Here is a 20,391-nt window from a genome sequence, read left to right as displayed (position 1 = left end):
TATATATATAATTTATGTACGATAAAAATATAAAGTGCTGCAGATCTTGATATTTTCGAGCAATGAGGTCGGTTTCGCCCGAAAATATGATGGCAGCCGATACACCTCCAACAAATCTTCATCATCCGACACGAATTTCGAGCATAACACGGTGGATAAGGTCAACATAAGAACAAACTATCTACTGCATTAGTGATCAAGTAGAAAGGTTCTAGGCAGAATTTCCCAATGAAGGCTCCTATCAATAACTTCAGAATTTAAAGTAGTTCTTAAGCAACTCTCCTTCACTTTCGCGAATTCCGGAGAGATGGGATGAATCCTTGATGATTAGTCGGTTTGTCATAATTGCTCCGCGAATAGTCTGACAAACTCGTTAAAGGTGTTTACAGTGCTCGTGGCAGAGTAGAACTAGGTGCGAGTTTGTTATTTAAGAGTGGTTTAGAACACTAGATACAGAAGTGCGTCAGAGGTACGCTGAATTTGTATGATGGTTCGATAATGATCAATATGCTTATAGAGGTCGGTTATCTCTTCATAGGTGTTGATGTTCTGAAGCTTAAAACCTGTTGGGATGGGATGTTGGAGAATCACATCCGTTAAGGGAAAAGATTCATGGACATTACGGTGAGTGGGGAAGCGATCATTTTTCTTTAGGGGGAACTCTTTCCGGACGAGGCATCGTAGCTCGTTACTAATGACCATCTGTACTGACAATAAAGTCGTGCCTGTGCTAAGTGAGTTGCGCGAGATGGATGAGTGGAACTTGCGGTATTTTGGAGTTCATCATCACGACCTAACAGGTGAAGTGTTCCTTCTTGGGGATAGGGGCTAGTACGAGTTCCTCCTAGTAGTATATTTCCCTTAGGTGGCTAAGTTAATGGTAAACGAATTTCATTCAATGGTGTGGGCAGCGACTATGAGCCCCGCATAGGAGTTGTAGGATCTCTAGTTGAGACTCTTCCATTCTGCGCATTCGATTTTTTATAGGACCTGAGATGCCTTCGTTGGCAGGATAATGTCTTCCAGGGTGGGAATAAGTATGCCGCCCTTGGTTTCGTGACTGCTCAAAGGAACGATGGGTGTTAGAGAGAGATACTTCGTTGTCACAAATATTGTAACTGGTAATCATTTAGTAAGCCTCGCAAGTATTTCAGTGGTGGGATTGAAGTGTCCCGCATACGGCGCCAAATTGATGTGTGCTAGAAATTTTGCGACAGTAGAGTGACAGATTATTGTCTTAACGTGGTATGAATATTCAACACACACTCAGAAAAGAGAAAATAACTGATAAATGACACCAGAAGTTCTTACGTTGAAAACCCAGAAAGGGAAAAACCATAGGGTCTGACTCAGCTGAAGAATTTCACTATCAAAAGTTGATTGCAGTTGCAATCACTTGTTTCACATGCGGGAAAGGGTACTAGGTTTCCAAATTTACGTCGATTGACAGCAACTGATAAAGATTGGTAGCGTCCAGTCGATGGTGGTCGACGGTGGTTGACAGTAATCGACGACGGTCGGCAGTGGTCAATGGAGACTAGTGGTAGTTGATGACGGTCGGTAGTGGTTGTCGGTGGCGGTCGACGATGCTCAATTGCAGACGGTGGTTGTCGATCGCAGGCAACGGTGGTCGACATTGGTTAGTGATGGTAGGTAGTGGTTGGCGACATTCGACGGCGACAGGAGTGGTTTTGCGCTTCAGTTTCTTCTCAAAACTCCAGGTTCTTTCACAAGCTTCAATCTCTTCTTCCCCTCATGAGAGGTGGAGTTCTATTTATAGAGTTTTTGGTGCAATTAATGCAAGAATATGAATCACTTTGATCGGACAGGTCAGAGAGCTTCCCACGATCAGACGACATTTAATGAACATTTTTGAGTTCCTTAATGATGTCGGCATTGAATGATATTGGGCTCGTTAGATTCGTCTTGTCAAGATACTGAATTTTACTATGGTTTCATCAAAATCAACACTCATTTGACCTTTCAAATGCGTCCAGAAAACTTTCAAAAGTGGTTTAATGGCTTAATTTGGGCTTGATTTGGTTCGAATTGGACCAATTTTTGTAACATTGGATTCTTCTTGTAGAGGCGATCAGTTTGACTGTAAGTTTGTTGAAATCAGAGTTCTGATGATTTTTTATCGATGTTTGAATATTTATAACTAAAAAAGTCGCATCGAGATTCGTATCATACCTCGAGATTCATGCCGGAAGATGGAGATTTGTTTGAGGTGTACCAAGGTGAGAGTAGTATTTTTAATGTGATGATAAAAATTTGAGTGATATGCATGTAAATATTGAAGTTGGGGGATAGATATCTAAATATGCATAAGAATTGTGTGGTATGTATGTAAATGACCCTAGAAGCTCAAAAAACATATTTGAGCCATCATCTACAAAAGCCTTATGCTGATCGTTTTATTTATTTCAGTTCTCCTAAAAGATGGGTGTCTGTTTATTTGCAGGAATTACAGGAAGCTGTTAACAGATTTAATTCTTACATTAGTGGGAATGATGGATCTAATAAAAATGGCATATTCGACCAAGGTGTTCTTGAAAAGTTGGGTCTGGGTATGTTTCATATTCATCCATCGTATTCATCTTCAAATTTTTGAGAAAAGTCTCAAAATAATCCCTAACTCTTCACACGTGTGCAAATTTAATCCACACTTTTTTTAATATTGGCTGAAATAGTACTACTCATGAAAAACTATTTAAGTGTAAATTTACATTTAGAAACTGAATTAATCTATTTTTTAATTAGTTGGACTGATTATAACAGGAAAATGATTACATATACTTTTTTTGCTTAAGAGAGCCTTAATTGGTTCTGAACAGAGTGAAGCCTTTGGTGAGGAGACTGAAGCTTTACTTTACCCATAATAAAACAAGTTAAAAATCTATTTTCAAAATGTTACATATTTTGTATTTTTTTTTTTTATTTTAATTGCAATTTACCGTTATCTATGCAAAGATATATTTTCAAAATTTTATATATTTTGCAATCAATCAATCCTTGTCACCATTTCAGGAAGGAAGGGAAAGACCTATTTGTTACTTCTCCTTCGAATGAACAGATTGCCATCAGAATCACTTGAATGGCTCCACATCACTTGGTAGCGAATGCCCATAAGCTTCAGGTAATCTTGTAATGAAATTTGTGAACCTTCTAAATTGATTGCGAATCAAATCCTTAAGCAATATTGTTTATTTCTTTTAGCCAGATTGGTGCATGCTTTATGTTTACTTTTTTTATAATATTGACTTTGGAATATAAATTTTATGCGGGAATGAGTCTAAATTGTTGAGTCGACAGTCTTGTTCCTAAATCTGCTCATTTATTATTATGTTAAACAATAAAAAATTAAGTACATGAGAATATAAAGTTTTATGTTCTTTCACGTAAACCCTATCAATTTAAACGAAGCTTAATATGAGGAGTTTTCTGTCGTTTTCTTTTTGTTTTTTTCCCCTCATATTTTACTTTTTCTCTCAAATATGCGATGCGCATTTTTCTTTCTTGATTCTTACGCAAAGCATCAGATTTTAGGATTTTACTTGAATATCACAATTCTTATGTATTTATATATCTTACACTTGAAATTTGATTTTTTACACTTGCATTTTGAACTTATGCATGAAAAGGTAAAAAAGTGTATTCCCCTTTTAAAATTTTAATAGCAATATGTTTAAATGTATTGTCAAAGATTTTACGAGTTAGATTTGTAAGAATTGTTTGGTATTTATGTAAATGTACTAAAGCACAAGGTGAAAGTAGGGATAAAATATTTTTCCGTCACATGCACGGCATAATTTTATTAGATTTCGAACATATCTCTACGTTTGGAGTCAATATTTGTTCCAGCTAAAGTGCAAGTCTTATAATTTAAAATATTGCCCCAAATTTTGTTAGAAAGATTTGCATACATACATGCAGCGTATGCTAAACTTCAAATTTTACTTGTACAATATATGTGCTACAGTACCCATGCATGAAAAGCAATATTTCCTTTGTAAAAGTTAAAATTTTGATATTTCATATATGAGGTGAATGATTTAGGTGGAAAATTTTTAAAAAAATAAATAAAATTTAGGTGTCAAGATGTATAAATACATAGGAATCGGGTGTGCATCCATAGAGCGCACTGCTTTAGAAAAAAAGAATAATGATAAAGACAATAATTACCATTCTAATAATCAATATTAAATACGTAGTTAGATCTAACAGCTAATCACCCCTATACCACACCATCCATAATTAAAATTCATAATAATAACAAATTTATTTTTCGCTAATAGTATCCAATTCATTACAAAAAAAAAACAAAAAAAAATGCTGCTCCCGACAGCGTATACGACACAAAAATATCAAGAGATGCAGAAGAGTTGGCGGAAATAAATAATAATATTGAATAGATCGCATACAAACCAGTTGATCGCCTGATTGATTGATTCTGGAGTTCCTTTCAGCTGTTCGTTGTAAAAAATACTATTTGCTCCAAGGCTTAATGACAGCTACAACGATAACTATCACAATAATTAGAAGAATTATAATAGCTATGCACATCCACTTACGAGAATTCTTTTGTAGTCTCTTCGCCGTCTGCAGAGCTGTTGTTCCAGATTGAACGTGGTCAACAGCACTTGATACCTGTTCAAACAAATTTAACATTTTGATTCAAACAAAAATGCGAATTTACATTTATAACACTGGTGTGTTGTCATAAAATTATGCATGAAAAAACAGTGTTTAATTTGTTTTAAAAAAATGCAACCAATACACTGTTTTTATTATTGGTGATGTTAAAGATTTGAGTGATATAAATATATATTCTTTGTTATCTGGTGTGTCCTGTTATACCTGGGATTCGATGTTATCGAGCAGGTCACCTTGGGCTTCGACCAATATCGCCATGTCAAAGAATACCTACATCAAAGTAGGAGGTAGTTGAAACAATACATCTGATTATCCCTCTAATCTGGTCATTATTCATGGTTGATTATCCGCTTCACAATACCAGTATATCTGTTATCGCAAACTTCTCAATTTCTTTGTTTGATATATATAACAAAACCCACAAATACCTGCTGCAGCTCAAGAAGCTTCCTTTCTAAATCTTTAATGGCATCATGACGCTCCTGGATCTCTGCAACGGTGTCGACTATCTGCAACAATAATTATTATGTTAGTCAGCAGTTATGGGAAAGCCAGTTCAGGTTATGAACAAATCTAATTTTAAGCTGAAGCATGGTCAGCTCTAAATCGGCTCGTGGTATACGTTTTCAAGCAAACTCGGTTCAAATTTGAATTGAATTCGATTTGACTCAAAATCGAAACAAACTAGCTCAAATTGAGTTATTTAGATTTGTTCCAGCTTGAAAATCAAAACAAGCTAGCGTGTTTCACGAGCTTAAAATGAATGAATACAAAAAATTACACAAACATACTTTCACTTGTGCATTTTAAAATTTTATTTAGCATTATAACTATGTATATGTGTGTGTGTGTCCATGATTTCAGCTCATTAGGCGGCTCATTTACTTCAATCTGAGCCAAAACACGAATCGATTTTCGAGCATTTAACAATCTTCGAGCTATATTCTCAGCCCTAAAGCTAGTTTCGAAATGACAAACCTGGCCACGTCCTTGCTGCTGTATTGCCTTCTGGAAAATTTGCTCGCTGTTTCCCGTCTCTATCAGCCGGTCGATAGTCTGCAGAGCCACCAATTATGGTAGAAACTGTGGACCTTAAAAGCATTCAGATCATTCAGAAATTAAAAACGAAAAAGATAAACTTCTACCTCTTCATCAGGCCGATTACCCGTTACTATTCAAAATGACACAGAACATAAATAAAACAGTTAGTAGATTAATATCAAACCAGATGTTTAATCTGCATGGTGAAAGAAAGGGCAAAACCTGTGAAGACTCTTCTCTCAACAACCTCCCGATATTCTTGATTTATGGTTTCCCTAAGAGACTGCAAAACGCAAGAAATAAAGTTCAAATCAAAGATGCAAAATAGTTCAGACAATGATGTGTTAGGCTTTCAAACACCTTAACATAAAACATCACCATTTTAATTTTTAGCAGAATGAAATACACCTTTTCATGCATGGATAAGGTGGTATGTATGTAAAAATTGAAATTTTAGGTGTTAGAAATGTAAATAGATAGGAATTCAGTGGTATGCCTGTAAATCTTCCTAAATTAAATCAAATCCATACTTGAGCAAATGATGTTCGACACTTCTTAAGGATTTAATCTAACCATTTAAATCAAATCTAAACCAATTATATTTACTTCTATCATAATAGGCTCTTGAACTATTTATTACTCATTAAGGTTATTTTTTGGTCTAAATTGCACAAATTTTGAATGTTTTTATTTCGGTGATTGAATATGGCATTAAGAATGATATTACCAACTAGAAAGGTAGAAATACCATTCTCTAATGGATTCAATCACTTAATAAAGATTTCAAACCTGATGGATCTGCATGAACCAAAAAAATTTCACCTCTGGGGAAAATTTTCTCCCATCTAACCTTAAATTAGATATGGTTTATTGATCAAATTGATTGGAAAACATTTATGCATCTTTTGTTCAAATTGATCAACTAGAATAAAATGAGATAATCAAATGTTCTAAACTAACATTTTCATGTATAAGGAAACTAATGCACATATTAATCAAAAAGAGTCCATGGATTTACTATTTCCTCGTAGCGAAAGCTTCAAAGAGATTCTCCCATAATAAAATGGTTAAAAATAAATCTGCAATTAAATTCTTCAAATAATGCAGTAAGGTGTAATATTTCTAATTCTTAATGCATTCTCTATATTTACTTGATGCTGATTATAATTGGTAAACAAAAATAAATAAACTATACATGCCATAAGAATGTCAATCTTAATGGAAACCAATCAAAAGTAACAAACATCACCAAGAACTAAATAAAAAGATAACTAGGTTTTATCCAAAGTGCTTTTTTCTTTAATTAAAAGATGAACCGCAAACTATGGCAGTCCACCCCCAGGTAGATAATGTGCTATTCAAGAAGGACCCCTAGCCCAAGACACGACTCAAGCCCCCGCTGCCACCCAAAGTGCCTCAGTTACATTTCTGGGCGCTAATTGACCACAGTAAAATATAATTTTTTAGTATTATAGGATTTTTTGTATATTTTTTTTAATATTATGAATATTTTTTCTATAATTTTGCTCTATATTCAATTAATTTATATCTTCATAAAAATTTTATTTTAATAACATTGCTCTGAACGGAATAAAGGACACTAAAGATAAAGAAATTTTTTGCAACTTTTCAGTTTTCCCATCTTTAAAAACAGAATAAAAAAAAAGAGTCAATAAAATAAAAACCACAATAGAATCATACATTGCAATGAACAGATAACAAATAAGTATGTCAAGAAATGGATATTCAAAAAAAATCTCACCTGGAAGTCAGCCATAATGTCCTTCAACTTCTTTTTCAATGACCTGCAGTCATTATCACGAGCAAATAAAATAGGAGATAAGCAAATAAGTTCCCGATTTAAGTGTGAAAAATCCGAAATAAATTAGTACAGTACACGGTAGTTGCTGTTCTAGATCGGTCCACAGCTGACCCTTTTCCACAACCAGGTTTCTGCCGATTTGCTAAATTCTGGAAACAATTATGAAAAAACAAAAAAGAAATTCAAGACGAGCCTTAAAATATAAATTACAAAGACAAGCAGTAAACCAAACACATGAAAATCATGTGTTAATGTAAGCAGATTTAACATCACTTGCTAATTTTGCACAATAACAAAGACAAAGAAGTAAAACAAGAAATTGCATACATCTCTGTCGACGTCTTCAAGTTTTGATTTGGTTATCCGAGCTATTTTAAGCACTTCATCGATATCCTTCTCCATGCGATGTTTGATTGCTGCAACCAAAATAAGCTTGAACATGTTTATTGTTTGGGGCATAAACAAACATACTACACAATTCGTAAGTAACTTAAATATCTAGTAAACTTCCATATTTACATGCATAACACGTCAATTTTAATATCACATAAAAAATACCACTTTTACTGACTTTAAAAATGACATGCACCTTTCATGCATAGCCTGATGGCACCAAAGTGATATAAATGTGTATATGAGTTTAGGTACTAGATATGTGAATACATAAGAATCGTGCGTATGTATTTAAATTTCCCTTATTATTTTGACGACGCTAAAGAATCAAAGAAGTGAATGCAATCCCTGAACGAAATTTTTGAACTCCACCCCACCCCTCAATTCAGAAAATAGAGTCAATAAATTGGATTAGATGTGGTGGCTGAAGAATGAAATACACCTACTTTTCATAGCCGAGGCCTTGGTGACAGCTTTTGACTCCTCATTGGCTTCCTGTATACAGTGCGTGATATCACAGTAAGGACGACATGACATGACAGCAGAAATCAGTATGGAAATTGATACGACAGCGTTCCAGATCAACCAAAGGTCCATAAACATCAGTTAATTTTGTTAATTGACTTCTCAGGTCGTCAAGATCAGAAAGATTACTTGCAATATCATCCATAAAAAAATTTATCAGATTAAATCCCAGAATAGCACCCATCTATTCTTAGTGATGTCTTAGTCTGAGAGTTCCATATTTCTCCAATTTAATCTCTCGACTATATAAAATTGATCATTAATGATCCATCATGTAGAAAGTTTTATACAAAATTGATCCCACTTTAGTTCTTTAGAGACCAATTCAAATTAATTTTGCATAATCCATAGACTAAATTTGAGGCATATAATATTCTAAAACTAAATTGGCCGCATATAATATTCTAGACTAAAGTCACAAATGAATAAGTTTCTATCATGAGATGGCATTTTCACAATTTTTTTGCATGGCAGTGAGGTAATTATGCAAAAGACTCAAATGTCATGAAGATAAACAAATGGCTAGTAAGATGAGTTCTAATAACATTATAAAATGCTAAATCACAGCTCAAATGAATTGCTAAAAATGTGAATAAGGCTCCAACCGCTACAAGGTTTAAGATTCACCCTCATCACACCCCTCTGTTTATAGGAATTTATAACGAGGAAATTTCTTTAAATTACTATTATAGATGTCACAACTCACAAACAGCATCATGACAATATAGTGCATGCAGCGGTAACCTAAAAGTCCATTTCTGATACTCAAATCATAAGCTTCCAACTCACAATAAGGTAACCTAAACATCACAGATTTTAACAGCTTGGTATGAAAATGATGAATGATATATAACGTACAATAAAAAGAAAATAATTCAGTGAATTTTAGGTAGGATGATTTAAATTTAGCAACAACAACAACAACAACAAAGCCTTAATGTGGGATTGGCTACATGAATTTGGCTACATGAATTCTTTTTTTCCATTGCGCCCTATTTAGTGTCATATTTTCATTTAATTCTAATAAATTAAGATCATTTTTTATACAATAAGCCCAAGTCTTCCTACGTTGATTTGTCTTTCTTAATATAAGTTGAATCTAGAACATCTACTCTCCTAATCGGATCATCAAATGGTCGGCGTTTAAATTTAGCATAGGGATTTTTTTAATATGTTTAGTAGAAATCTGCATGTCAAAATTTGGTGGAAATGTAGATAAAAAATTTGATTTGAGCACTTTTATTTTGATTAATTTATTTTTTTTCCATTTTTATTTGTTTGTGGAAATGATTGTATAATAATTTGGTTGGTAATCTGGGAATAAATCATGGAAGGGACAGTCAATATGGCCATCCAAATCAAATGATCCCATAAAAAGAAATTTTCTTCATTATTTGGGCATCATATTGTGAAGCCATCAGATGATCCAGTCAGTTAATGGATTAAGGAGAACGTCATTGATGATAAATCTCAGATCACACTATCAGTATAAAAAAGGATATTAGGAGAAGTCCAACTTCAAAAATGGATCATCAATTAGAGTCTTTGTGATCAAAGTTAGAAGACAAGAAGTTTAAACTATTCGATTGAAATACAAATTACAACAAGATAAGTTTGAATTTCAAAGTTTTTTGGTATTTTTTCTTTTAAATTCTAGAGTAGGATAACATTTTGTTGTAATCATCTTATAAATTTGAAATTAACACGTTTGTTATACTTTTTATGGATAAATTGCCCTCATTTGTGTAGTTAGGGAAGTGGGATAGAACTTACGCCAATTATAATTGTCAAGTTCTTTTTTTGCTTTTCTAATCTCCAATGGAACTCCTTCAACCTATCCAAAATTGCAAACCTCTTGTAGCAAAAGTTGAAGGCTTGAAAATTCTGTCATTGATTCCTCTGTTTTATTCTTCTTGCTTTTTTTAACTTTCTGTTGCAGTCATTGCTCTTTTATGTTGTTAAACTTCTCTTCTACCAGTTCTTGTTGCTTTCCACCATTACCTACTGTTGATTCCAATGCCAACAGCCAGGGCAAGAAAGATAAAACAGGGATATTATCGACCCAAAGAAGAAAATCATAATTCAGAAGAGGATATTGTATGAACAACAGATATAATATCAAACAATACAATAAAGTATATCTTCCATTAAGAAAACTAAATCGAAGTAACCTTATGTTGATTAATAAGTTGTTAAACTTTCTCTCAAATAACTTCTGTAAAATTTTCTAACAGTTCTAACCTTTCCTTGCGGGCTTATGCAACAACCTTGAGCAGTTAGCTAGGGATCAATTGATGCTAACTATTGTTGGGGATCTTACACTTGTAGTTAAGGCATAATTTTGTTGCCATTGTAACTCATACATGGGTATAGTAGCGGTATTTTAGTGTTGTTTTGTCTTCGGTCATGTAGTGTGGTTTTCTAGTGTGCTTATCCAATGGGTGTAAGGCCTTTGATCTGAACTATATCCAAACAGCTTCTAGGATCCTTTCATTCCATTATTTTAACTTATCCTTAAACAATTATGTCAAGCTTAATGTGTTTCTGTATTTGAATTGAATCAATGAAAGAGCATCCGACTTAGGATATAAAGAGCATCTGACTAAGGATATAACTACCTAAGGCATCTAATTTGGAAAAATTTTATTCAATAAATATTCATACTCCATATTTCAATCTTAAGTGTTGTTGGATATATGATTCCTATAAATTTGTAGCAAGTGTAAATACCCAATTCCAAAAAAAAAATCATCCCTTTACACTGGCATGAGACTTCGACCTTCTTCACTTTGGTTATCTTCGCTCTTTATCTACTTTATTATAAATATTTTATTATTGGGTTTGTAAGAGTTCTTAATTCTGATCAACCTTGATACAATTGAATTTCAATTATAGAAATAAAACTCAGCTGCTTGATGATTTTATATGATTTGAAATACTCATATATTTCTTAAATTTATGCGTGTGTGCGAGCGTGTGACCAAATCATTCTGCATCATTTTGTGATTAAAGCTATAGCTTTCGTAAAGAAATCAATTGATAACTAGTATCTTTAATATGTCAAAAAGAATTGATAATTTACTATAAATCTTTGATGATTTAATTTTTCAATGGAGGTTGTAGGGAATTAATAAGTCATTATTATATGAGTGTTTCAAATAACTGAACAACACATTATGGTTTGTGTCCCAAAACATAAAAAAATTTGCACTTTGCATTACACTTCGTCCATTGAAAACATTTGCTTAATATTGATGCCGCGCTTCCTTTGAAATGTTTATCAGAAAATTTAAATCACAATACTTAAAACTTGGTTTTCCATTTTTATCTGGTTTATTCGAAGTTCACCAACCCAAGGAATGTTTGAGCCCAGATAGCAATCTATTTATGGCCACTTATGCTTGAGCGCTTGAGCACAAACTTTGCGAGGGAAATTCAAACAATTAGATGAAGCAAACAAAAAAATTCTATACTATGTCATATATAAAGAAAAAAATTACATAATTGAAAGAAATTTGAATTCATACCTGAAGCTTTGTCAGTAGTTTCGAAAGCTTTTCGATTTGTTTGTCAATATCTTGAACCTATGATAGAATAGGGAAACCATTTTATGACGGTCCAAGTAAATACATAATCATATAGAAAACCAAACTAGTTTAAAAAATTCATAGTTACCTGTTTAAAGAATCCTTCCATACCCAATTCAGAAGAATGAGTAGCGGCCTGCAATCCCTGTTCAACATCTCCCTCTCTCAATGACGGTTCCCGGGGGAGCTCAAAGGAGTCCTGTTGCATAAGAAAATAACAAAGACTAGGTGGTAAGACATTAATGTTTTAAGATTAAGCAGCAATTAAGATAAAATCGCAAAGACAAATGGTAGCCACAAACCAATCAACTACACCTATAAAAACGCAAAATAGTTTGGATCTAACTCAGGCTACTTATAAATGACCCATTGAACTGTAGAAGCGTACCTTAGAAAGTTGAGCATAAATATAAAGATTTGATCATCAATTGATCTTCGCTAGTGCGTGATCAAACTATTATGTGTGCATTCCATCAAATACTACACTAAGCGTATTTCTCATCTTGGCAACAAGATAACAGAATCTCATTAAATTTAGGTTAGTATATCAATCGGGAAACATAGTTCCACTCCAGTGAGCTTGGTGAAGAGCAAACAATTTTTTGTATTAGAGAGACAACAAAAAACCTTTAAAGCTTTCAATTATTGTGCCATCAAACCATAAACATACATACATACATATAGAAATAAATACATACGTATACATATGTAAATGCCCCGAGACACAAACACAGATTTATCACCATAATTTTTAATATTATTTGTGCAAACCCAATATATTAAATCTATAAAGATGCACCCTTGCTAAAATAATAACTTAAATAAGATACTAAGTTAAAACATTTGCCTAAACAACCCTTAAATTCCCATTGATTGCGAAAAAAGCTTTCTCACAACCAATTATACCAGACAAGGTTTGAGGGGTGATTTCTACTGCTCAGTTTGGCTGCCAAAATAGCGAGGGAGGCAGCTAGGAAGAAGAGGCACTGCTATATTAATTATTAGTAGGTACTCCAATTAAGTTGGCGGTCACGATGAATGTAGCCAATAAAAAATAATAAGAAGATAAGTGAGCTCTGAGCTTGCTCCATTAAATAACATGTATAAGAAATTAGAAAAAGGAATTTGTTGAAGAAGAACCAAATCGAGGTGTGGGAAGACTATATACAATACAACAACAACAAACCTTTATCCCACTAAGAGGTCGGCTACATGAATCCTTTTTTTCCAATATGTCCTGTTGAGTGTCATATTTTCATTTAATTCTAATAAAGTAAAATCATTTTTTATACAATATGCACAAGTCTTTCTAGGTCTAAGTCTATGCACAAGTCTTTCTAGGTCTATCTCTGTCTTTCTTAACATAAGTTGAATCTAAAACATCTACTCTCCTAATCGAATCATTAGATGATCGACATTTAATATGACCAAACCATCTGAGACGACTCTCTCTAATTATGTCCGCCACTGGAGCTACACCAACCCTGTCACAGATCTATTTATTTCGCATTTTGTCTCAAAGTATAAAGCCACTCATCCACCTAAGCATTCTCATCTCGGCAACATTTAACTTAGTTTTATGCTTCTCTTTTAAAGACCAACATTCAGTGTCATAGAGCGTTGCAAGTCTCACCGCCATCTTATAAAATTTTCCTTTCGGTCTAAGCAGTACTTTTCTATCACACAATAGGCCCGAAGCATTCCACCACTTCAACCAACCAACATGAATTCTACTACTCAGATCCCCATCTATATCACCATCACTTTGAACAATAAAGTGGAGATATCTAAAGGGTCTAAAACATTCACTCCTTTTAATGATTTGATTGCCCATTATTACAACCCCGTCACTAGAGTTACTGCTACTAAAATTACATTCCAAGTATTTAGTTTTAGTTCTACTCAAATGAAGACCTTTAGACTCCGACCTCCATAATTCAAGTTTTTCCTGAGCTTTCTCTCTAGTCTTATCCAGGAGAAGAATATCATCAACGAAAAGCATACACCAAGGTACATCCTTCTGTAAATGTCCAGTAAGAGCATTCACAACTAAAGCAAAAAGATATGGTTAAAGTCGATCCCTGATGTAATCCAACTGAAATAGGAAATATTTAGTAAATCATCCTTCTGTACAAACACAAGTAACAGCTCTAGCATACATATCTTTAATGACTTGAATATAAGTCATATCAACACTTTTCTTCTCTAGAACTATCCAAAGAATATCTCTTGGAACCTTATCGTAAGCTTTTTCTAAATCAATAAAAATCAAATGTAAATCCTTCTTATTCTCTCTGAACTTCTCCATCAAACCTTTCAATAAATGTATAGATCTACCCGACATAAATCCAAATTGATTATGCGAAATATTTGTAATATGTTTTAACCTATGTTCAATTAACTTCTCCCATAATTTTAAAGTATGACACATCAACCTAATACCTCTATAATTTGCACTCTTGTACATCCCCTTTATTCTTAAAAATGGAGACTAAAATACTTTTCCTCCACTCCTCAGGCATCTTTTTTAGTTTTTAAGATAATATTAAAGAGTTTAATATGCCAAAAAACTCCTACATCTCCTATATATTTCCACACTTCAATTGGGATATCATCAGATTATAGACTTTCCATCATTGATTTTCTTTAAAGCCTACTCAACTTTTTTTTGACTAATGCGACGGAAAAAATGAAACATTTTATTATTATTAACGATATTAAGACACTAAGAACGATCATATTTTAAGAAACTTCATTAAAAAGTTTATCAAAATAACTCACCCAACTATGTTGAATATTTTTTTCTAAGAAAAATATTTTTTAATTTTCATTTTTAATACACTTTAGTTGAGTTAAATATTTACTTTTTTTTCTCTTTGTTGGCTAGTTTGTACATATATTTTTCATCTTCTTTAGAATCTAATATATTATAAAAATCACTAAAAGCAAAATTTTTAGCGTCACAGATTATTCTCTTCGATTCCTTACTGTGCATTTTATATTTTCTCAGTTATCTAAGCTTTTACATTTAAACCAATTTTTATAACATATTTTTTTATATTTTATCTTTTCTTGCACATTATTATTCCACTATCAACTTATTTTATTTATAATTTTTTTTTTTAGATTCTCCAGATACATCTTTTGTCACTTGTTTAATAGTATTTATTATTTTATCTCACATAAAATTTATTTTTTCATTAACATCTCAAATCTTGAAATTTACTCATAAAAAAAATTTTACTTGCGTCTTTTATGTGGCCCCATATAATTTTACGATAATGATTCATAGTATTCTTTATTTTATAACTCTTCATCTTAAAATCTAGAACTAATAATTGATGTTGAGTACTTAAATCCTCACTTGGAATGACCTTACAATCTTTACATTCCCAACAATCTCTTCTTCTCATAAAAAAAATTTAATTTGTGTTTTATTGGATCCATTCTTATAAGTAATAATGTTTCCATCTCTTTTCTTGAATAAAGTATTAACAATAACAAAATCATATGCTAAAGCAAAATCTAATATGACTCTACCTTCTTTATTAGTCACTCCAAAACCGTAGCCACAATGAATATTTCTAAAATCTTCTACCACTCTACCCACATGTCCATTTAAATCTCCTCAAATAAAATTTTTTTCTTCAAAAGATATTATTTGTATTAAGTCTTCTAAGTCATTCTAGAACTTACCTTAATAACTTATATCTAAACCTACTTGAGGAGCATAAAGAGGAGCATAAACACTTGAGCATAAACACTTGTAATATTAAAAATCTTAATATCAACAATAATCTTAAGTGTTATAATTTTATCTCCAATTCTATTAATTTTTACAACTTTATCTTTCAAACACCCACACTATTTCTAGTGCGGCTCTTACATGAATACCAAAATTTACAACTTAAGCTATCATTCTCCTTAGTATTTTCTTTATCCCATTTAGTTTCTTTAATAAATAAAATATTTATCTTTCTATGAATCATAATATCAACTATTTTCATTAGTTTACCCATGAGAGTACCTATATTTCAAGATGTTATCTTAATATTAGTTTCATGGGCTAAGTTCTTTGTCCGCATCCGTTCGTAATGTGGAAACTCTTGCTTATTTGACACTACAATCAGAAGTTGATGCAGCTGCCCTTTCACACTTTTAACTGTATTTGGGTCATAACGTGTGTCGCTTCCATGGGACGGCATAGTATTTACAGAATGATAAAAAAGATTCATGTCATGATTTTCTATAAATTTTAAGCTAGTTGGCTACTACCTAACGCAACCCTTCACTTTTCACATCCGGACTTCGGACCTGACAATGGGAAGACTATATACAATAAGTATTTAAAATTAGAAGTAGGAATTAATACTAGTACCAAATTAATAATGGGGTGTGGGTCGCATTAGATGACCAATCAACGCTTAAATTCTGGTAATAAGAGTTCGTTGAGGAGTAAAACATAGAACAAGGTCCTATAACATAGATATTAAAGATTGGTGTGGTATAATAATAGCAATTTCATAATTGTGCAAAAGCTAAAAAAAATTGCAAACATGAAAGATTTGGCTTGATCTAGCCAAAATCAATGCATTTCTAAAATAAGAACATAAAGGCATAAAACCTTTGCAATCAATTAGAAACTTTCACAATGGAAAGATGATATGATCCTTAGAGAACTATTCAAAACAAAAGGTAGCGAGCTCCAATGTTTCCTTTGGTGAAGTATTCTGCTACGATCCTGAAAACAACCAAGAGTTAGCAACATCAAGCGATCATGCCAGCACGCCTATAGCTCACAAAACCTCAAAACCCTAATCACTCGCTGCCGACACCAATCCCAGTACCAAAAGAACAAACCCTAATCAAACTCTCAACACGCCCAAGCGTGAAACAACACCAGATCTACCGGATCTCAAGAGTTCACACATCAGGAAACATAGCAGAAACCCACATTCACATCATAAATAAATCTGTTATAATATTTGAAAATTCGAAATCTAGACTATACCGTTAAAAGATTGTTCATCTTTCAGCAAAGCTTAGCTTCCACAGGTGAGATCACCGAAGCTACGAAACGCACTTCGATCTGAGAAGAAGATATTGAGCTCGGAGATCCAGGAACAGCGATGGAAGCAGCGTTTCTGATCGGGGAAATACAAAACCGAAGAGCGAAGTTAGAGAGAGAGAGAGAAACGGCGAGGCCCGGGAGACGAATATGGACAAAGATGGAGCGTCCAGCTCGGTTTAGACGTTTTTAGTGGGCAAATTTTTTGGGTATAATTTTAATGTGCTTTAATTTTAAATAATTAAGAGATTAAAATGTAAAATAAATGTGTAGGTTGGTGGAAAGTTAGGCAGCACTTTTTTTTTTAATTAGAAGGCCCATGCTAAATGTTTTTTTTTTTTTTTTTTTTGGGAAAAATGTGAGAGCCATGTTCAATTTTATTACAGTAAAACAATGACTTACAACTCACCAAAAAAATAGAAAAAGGAAAAAATAAAAATTATAATGGAAGGAACGAACAGAAAAGAAACCAATAACTACAGACACATCTACAACCTACAACAGAAACTGTAACAGATCAAAAAACATCAACAGATCCATAAACTAATACCAGCAACAACAGTATTTGAGGACAGCAAAAATCTCTAAAAGAAGGCTCACGAGTGATAAATCTGCAAAACAAAACAGAAAACAACAATCAGCAAAAGAAACGTACAAAAACTAAAAAAGAAATAAATAATGCTATCACAATTATAAACAAGAAAAAGTTAAAATTCACAGGGGAGTAAATAATGAAAAAACAGAGCTCATTGCTTACCTAAAAAGTATTAAAATAACATCCAAACTCCCGAATATATAAAATATTCAGAAAGTTGTTGAGTTTTAATTATGGTTGGTATTCATCAAAGCTCTATACAAATCTTAACAAAAAGCCAAAAACAAGTAGTAAAAAGAACAACATAACAACCACTAATAATAAAATAATAAACATGAACAAAGCAGATCCAAGAAAAGCAAGAACACTTAGGCTCCGTTTGGCGCGGTTGTTTTGCCGCGGCACTGCACTGAGCCGCAACTTTATGTCATTTGGCGCAACGGCATGCCTGCGGCGGGACGTGATTTGAGTCGACCGTGGGACGCGAGCAGTACCCCGTGGTCTGGCTTTCTCACGCGACTTTTTACCTCAACGACCCCTACGCGGCACCAAAATGGCGGGCACGGGTGATGAAGGTGAGAAGGATATGGTGGGCGGTGGGGGACGGGGGGAGATCAGGACGACGGCGGGAGAGCCAAGAGAAGAAAAAACCTTGCAGCAACTGGCTTCTTTGTCTTCCCGGTTCTCACTATTACTTCACTTCGCAAGCAAGATTTCTTCGAGCTCGTCTGACTCTCTCTCTCTCTCTCTCTCCCCTCTCTCTCTCTCTCTCTCTCTCTCTCTCTCTCTCTCTCTCTCTCTCTCTCTCTCTCTCTCAGAGTTTTTGTCATTCCCCCCATATCACAATCATTCATCTCTAATGGGTGAATGCAGGGAGTTCACGAGCACCTTCGCGTTGATCACCAACTATTTTACAGGAGTTCCATCCTTTTCTCCAGATGCCACAAAGTCTTTTACTTACTCTTGCTTGCACCTTACGTTTTTTCTTACTCACCTGCTCAATTCCTTCTCCTGCACTTCTATTTTCTTATTCCAAAATTAAGGAAGACCAATCTTCTTTGAGATTCAGAAAGAGACAAATTATATTTTGATTGTTTTATGTCTTGATGCATGTTTGCATATTTACTTGTTTACATGGATTGACCTCACTTTCAGGGACATTATTAGGTCATTAGTGTATATGAACTTTCTGCTCTGTTTAGAAAAGAATTTTTGCTTCTGAAGTTTCAAAAATGTGGTTGTTACATTCTTCTTTTAAAAAATTTTACCAAACACGAACAACATTGTCATTTTTCCAGAAGCAGCTGTCTCACTGCTATTTTAACACAGTTGCACCAAACAGACAGTCAGCTTATCGCAAACCCGCAGCAGCTTCCTGAGGCAGCGCAACTGCGCCAAACAGACAGTTAATTTGAAAAATACAACTGCCACAAATAAGTAACATCAAAAGCCACATCCACTAACAATAAGAAACAACAAAAGCCACAACCACTAACAACAATAATCAACTGCTAGCAACGCCAGAAAAAAACACCTGAGAGATAGAGGGTCAAAATCAATCCAATAACTAACCTCAAGAAGGATAACAAAAGAACCTGAGCAAAGATCTGAAAAAACAAAAAATAATATTAAAATTACATCCATAATTTAGAATATGAAAATATATTCTTAAAATTGGTTGAATTTTAATTGAGGCAATAGATGATCAAATATTATACCAAATCACAACATGATGCAAAGATCATAGAATATTATTTGATTAATATAAAAGCCCATAAAAAAAAATCATAAGGAAAGAGAGAGGTTGAAAGTTGCAAAGCATAAAACAAAAACTGGAAAGGACTATGAACTACAAACGAACAATAATTGAAACCATAAAAATTAAATATAAAATTAGGTACATTTCTCTTAAATTTTTATTTTCTATAAAAAATCATCTAATGAATATTACAAATAATAGAGTCAATAGAAGTAAATTTATTTTTGACTATTCTTGAATCCTTTTTAGTCCATATAAAATAGGATGTAATTTATAAAGCAAGAAGATGAAATTTTCTCTGAATTTTATAGGTTATATTATGAGAATGATACATAGCTTGAAAAATATTAGAAAGAGCAATAAAAAAATATCCATAAGGAACGCATTTCTTGAGAAGGTAGTGAGAAAATTGACATTCAAAAAGGAGATGATCATTATTTTCAATGCTATTAGAACAAGGAACACAAAGATTATTAATATTCATCCCTCTAAAATTGAGAAAACCACAATTTTTTAGATATTTATGAATAATTTTTTAAGTAATACCAGTAAATTTTATAGCATAACATTTAAACAAAATAAGTTTAAACCAATCCACATAAGAAAAATATTCATATAAGTAGAAATACACAAACTTATGAAAGTAAATGTTAGTATTATTCTATAGACAAGAATAACCATGAGACATGGTAATATTACAAATAACATTAATGAAACCAGCATGAGCATTTATTAAAAGATCAAAGTTCTAACAACTATTAAAAAAACATTACAATTTTTAGTGTTAATCGACAGACTAATCCGACTAAAAATATTGTCACTAAACTTTTCTTTTAAATAAGAACTGTTAAACTAGGGTCATAAAATAAGGAAACACAGTTGGTTGGAACAACTTTAAAATTTAAAGCAGATCTAATTCTTTTAGTCACATTAATTAAGCCTTTT

At 33.1% G+C, this 20,391-nt stretch overlaps 2 protein-coding genes across 4 annotated transcripts in view; one reads left to right on the top strand and one right to left on the bottom strand.

Annotated features, from left to right (window-relative positions):
- The window catches only part of LOC110024316, a 15,636-nt gene extending 12,336 nt beyond the window's left edge, over positions 1 to 3,300 (top strand). For all 3 annotated transcript variants that reach the window (XM_020724210.1, XM_020724209.1, XM_020724207.1), the window contains 2 exons: positions 2,465 to 2,570; positions 3,031 to 3,300. In XM_020724210.1, the coding sequence (XP_020579869.1) occupies positions 2,465 to 2,570; positions 3,031 to 3,119 (195 nt within the window). In that variant the 3' untranslated portion in view covers positions 3,120 to 3,300. The remainder of the gene's footprint in view (positions 1 to 2,464; positions 2,571 to 3,030) is intronic.
- Positions 3,301 to 4,236: 936 nt separating this feature from the next.
- On the bottom strand, positions 4,237 to 17,268 carry LOC110024311 (syntaxin-132-like). Its single transcript, XM_020724201.1, has 13 exons — positions 17,036 to 17,268; positions 12,113 to 12,223; positions 11,965 to 12,021; positions 8,359 to 8,407; positions 7,847 to 7,935; positions 7,595 to 7,668; positions 7,460 to 7,502; positions 5,920 to 5,980; positions 5,802 to 5,827; positions 5,635 to 5,712; positions 5,085 to 5,165; positions 4,861 to 4,926; positions 4,237 to 4,650 (listed from the first exon to the last, which is right to left on the bottom strand). The coding sequence occupies exons 1-13, from the start codon at positions 17,051 to 17,053 to the stop codon at positions 4,489 to 4,491; spliced, it is 915 nt and encodes a 304-aa protein (XP_020579860.1). The 5' UTR covers positions 17,054 to 17,268; the 3' UTR covers positions 4,237 to 4,488.
- Between the last annotated feature and the right edge of the window lie 3,123 nt (positions 17,269 to 20,391).

This window comes from Phalaenopsis equestris, unplaced genomic scaffold (genome assembly GCF_001263595.1).
Source record: "Phalaenopsis equestris unplaced genomic scaffold, ASM126359v1 Scaffold000251, whole genome shotgun sequence".
Classification (NCBI taxonomy): Eukaryota; Viridiplantae; Streptophyta; class Magnoliopsida; order Asparagales; family Orchidaceae; genus Phalaenopsis; species Phalaenopsis equestris.
The sequence above is the reverse complement of the archived record's forward strand: the minus strand, read 5'-3'. Positions and strand labels throughout refer to the sequence as shown.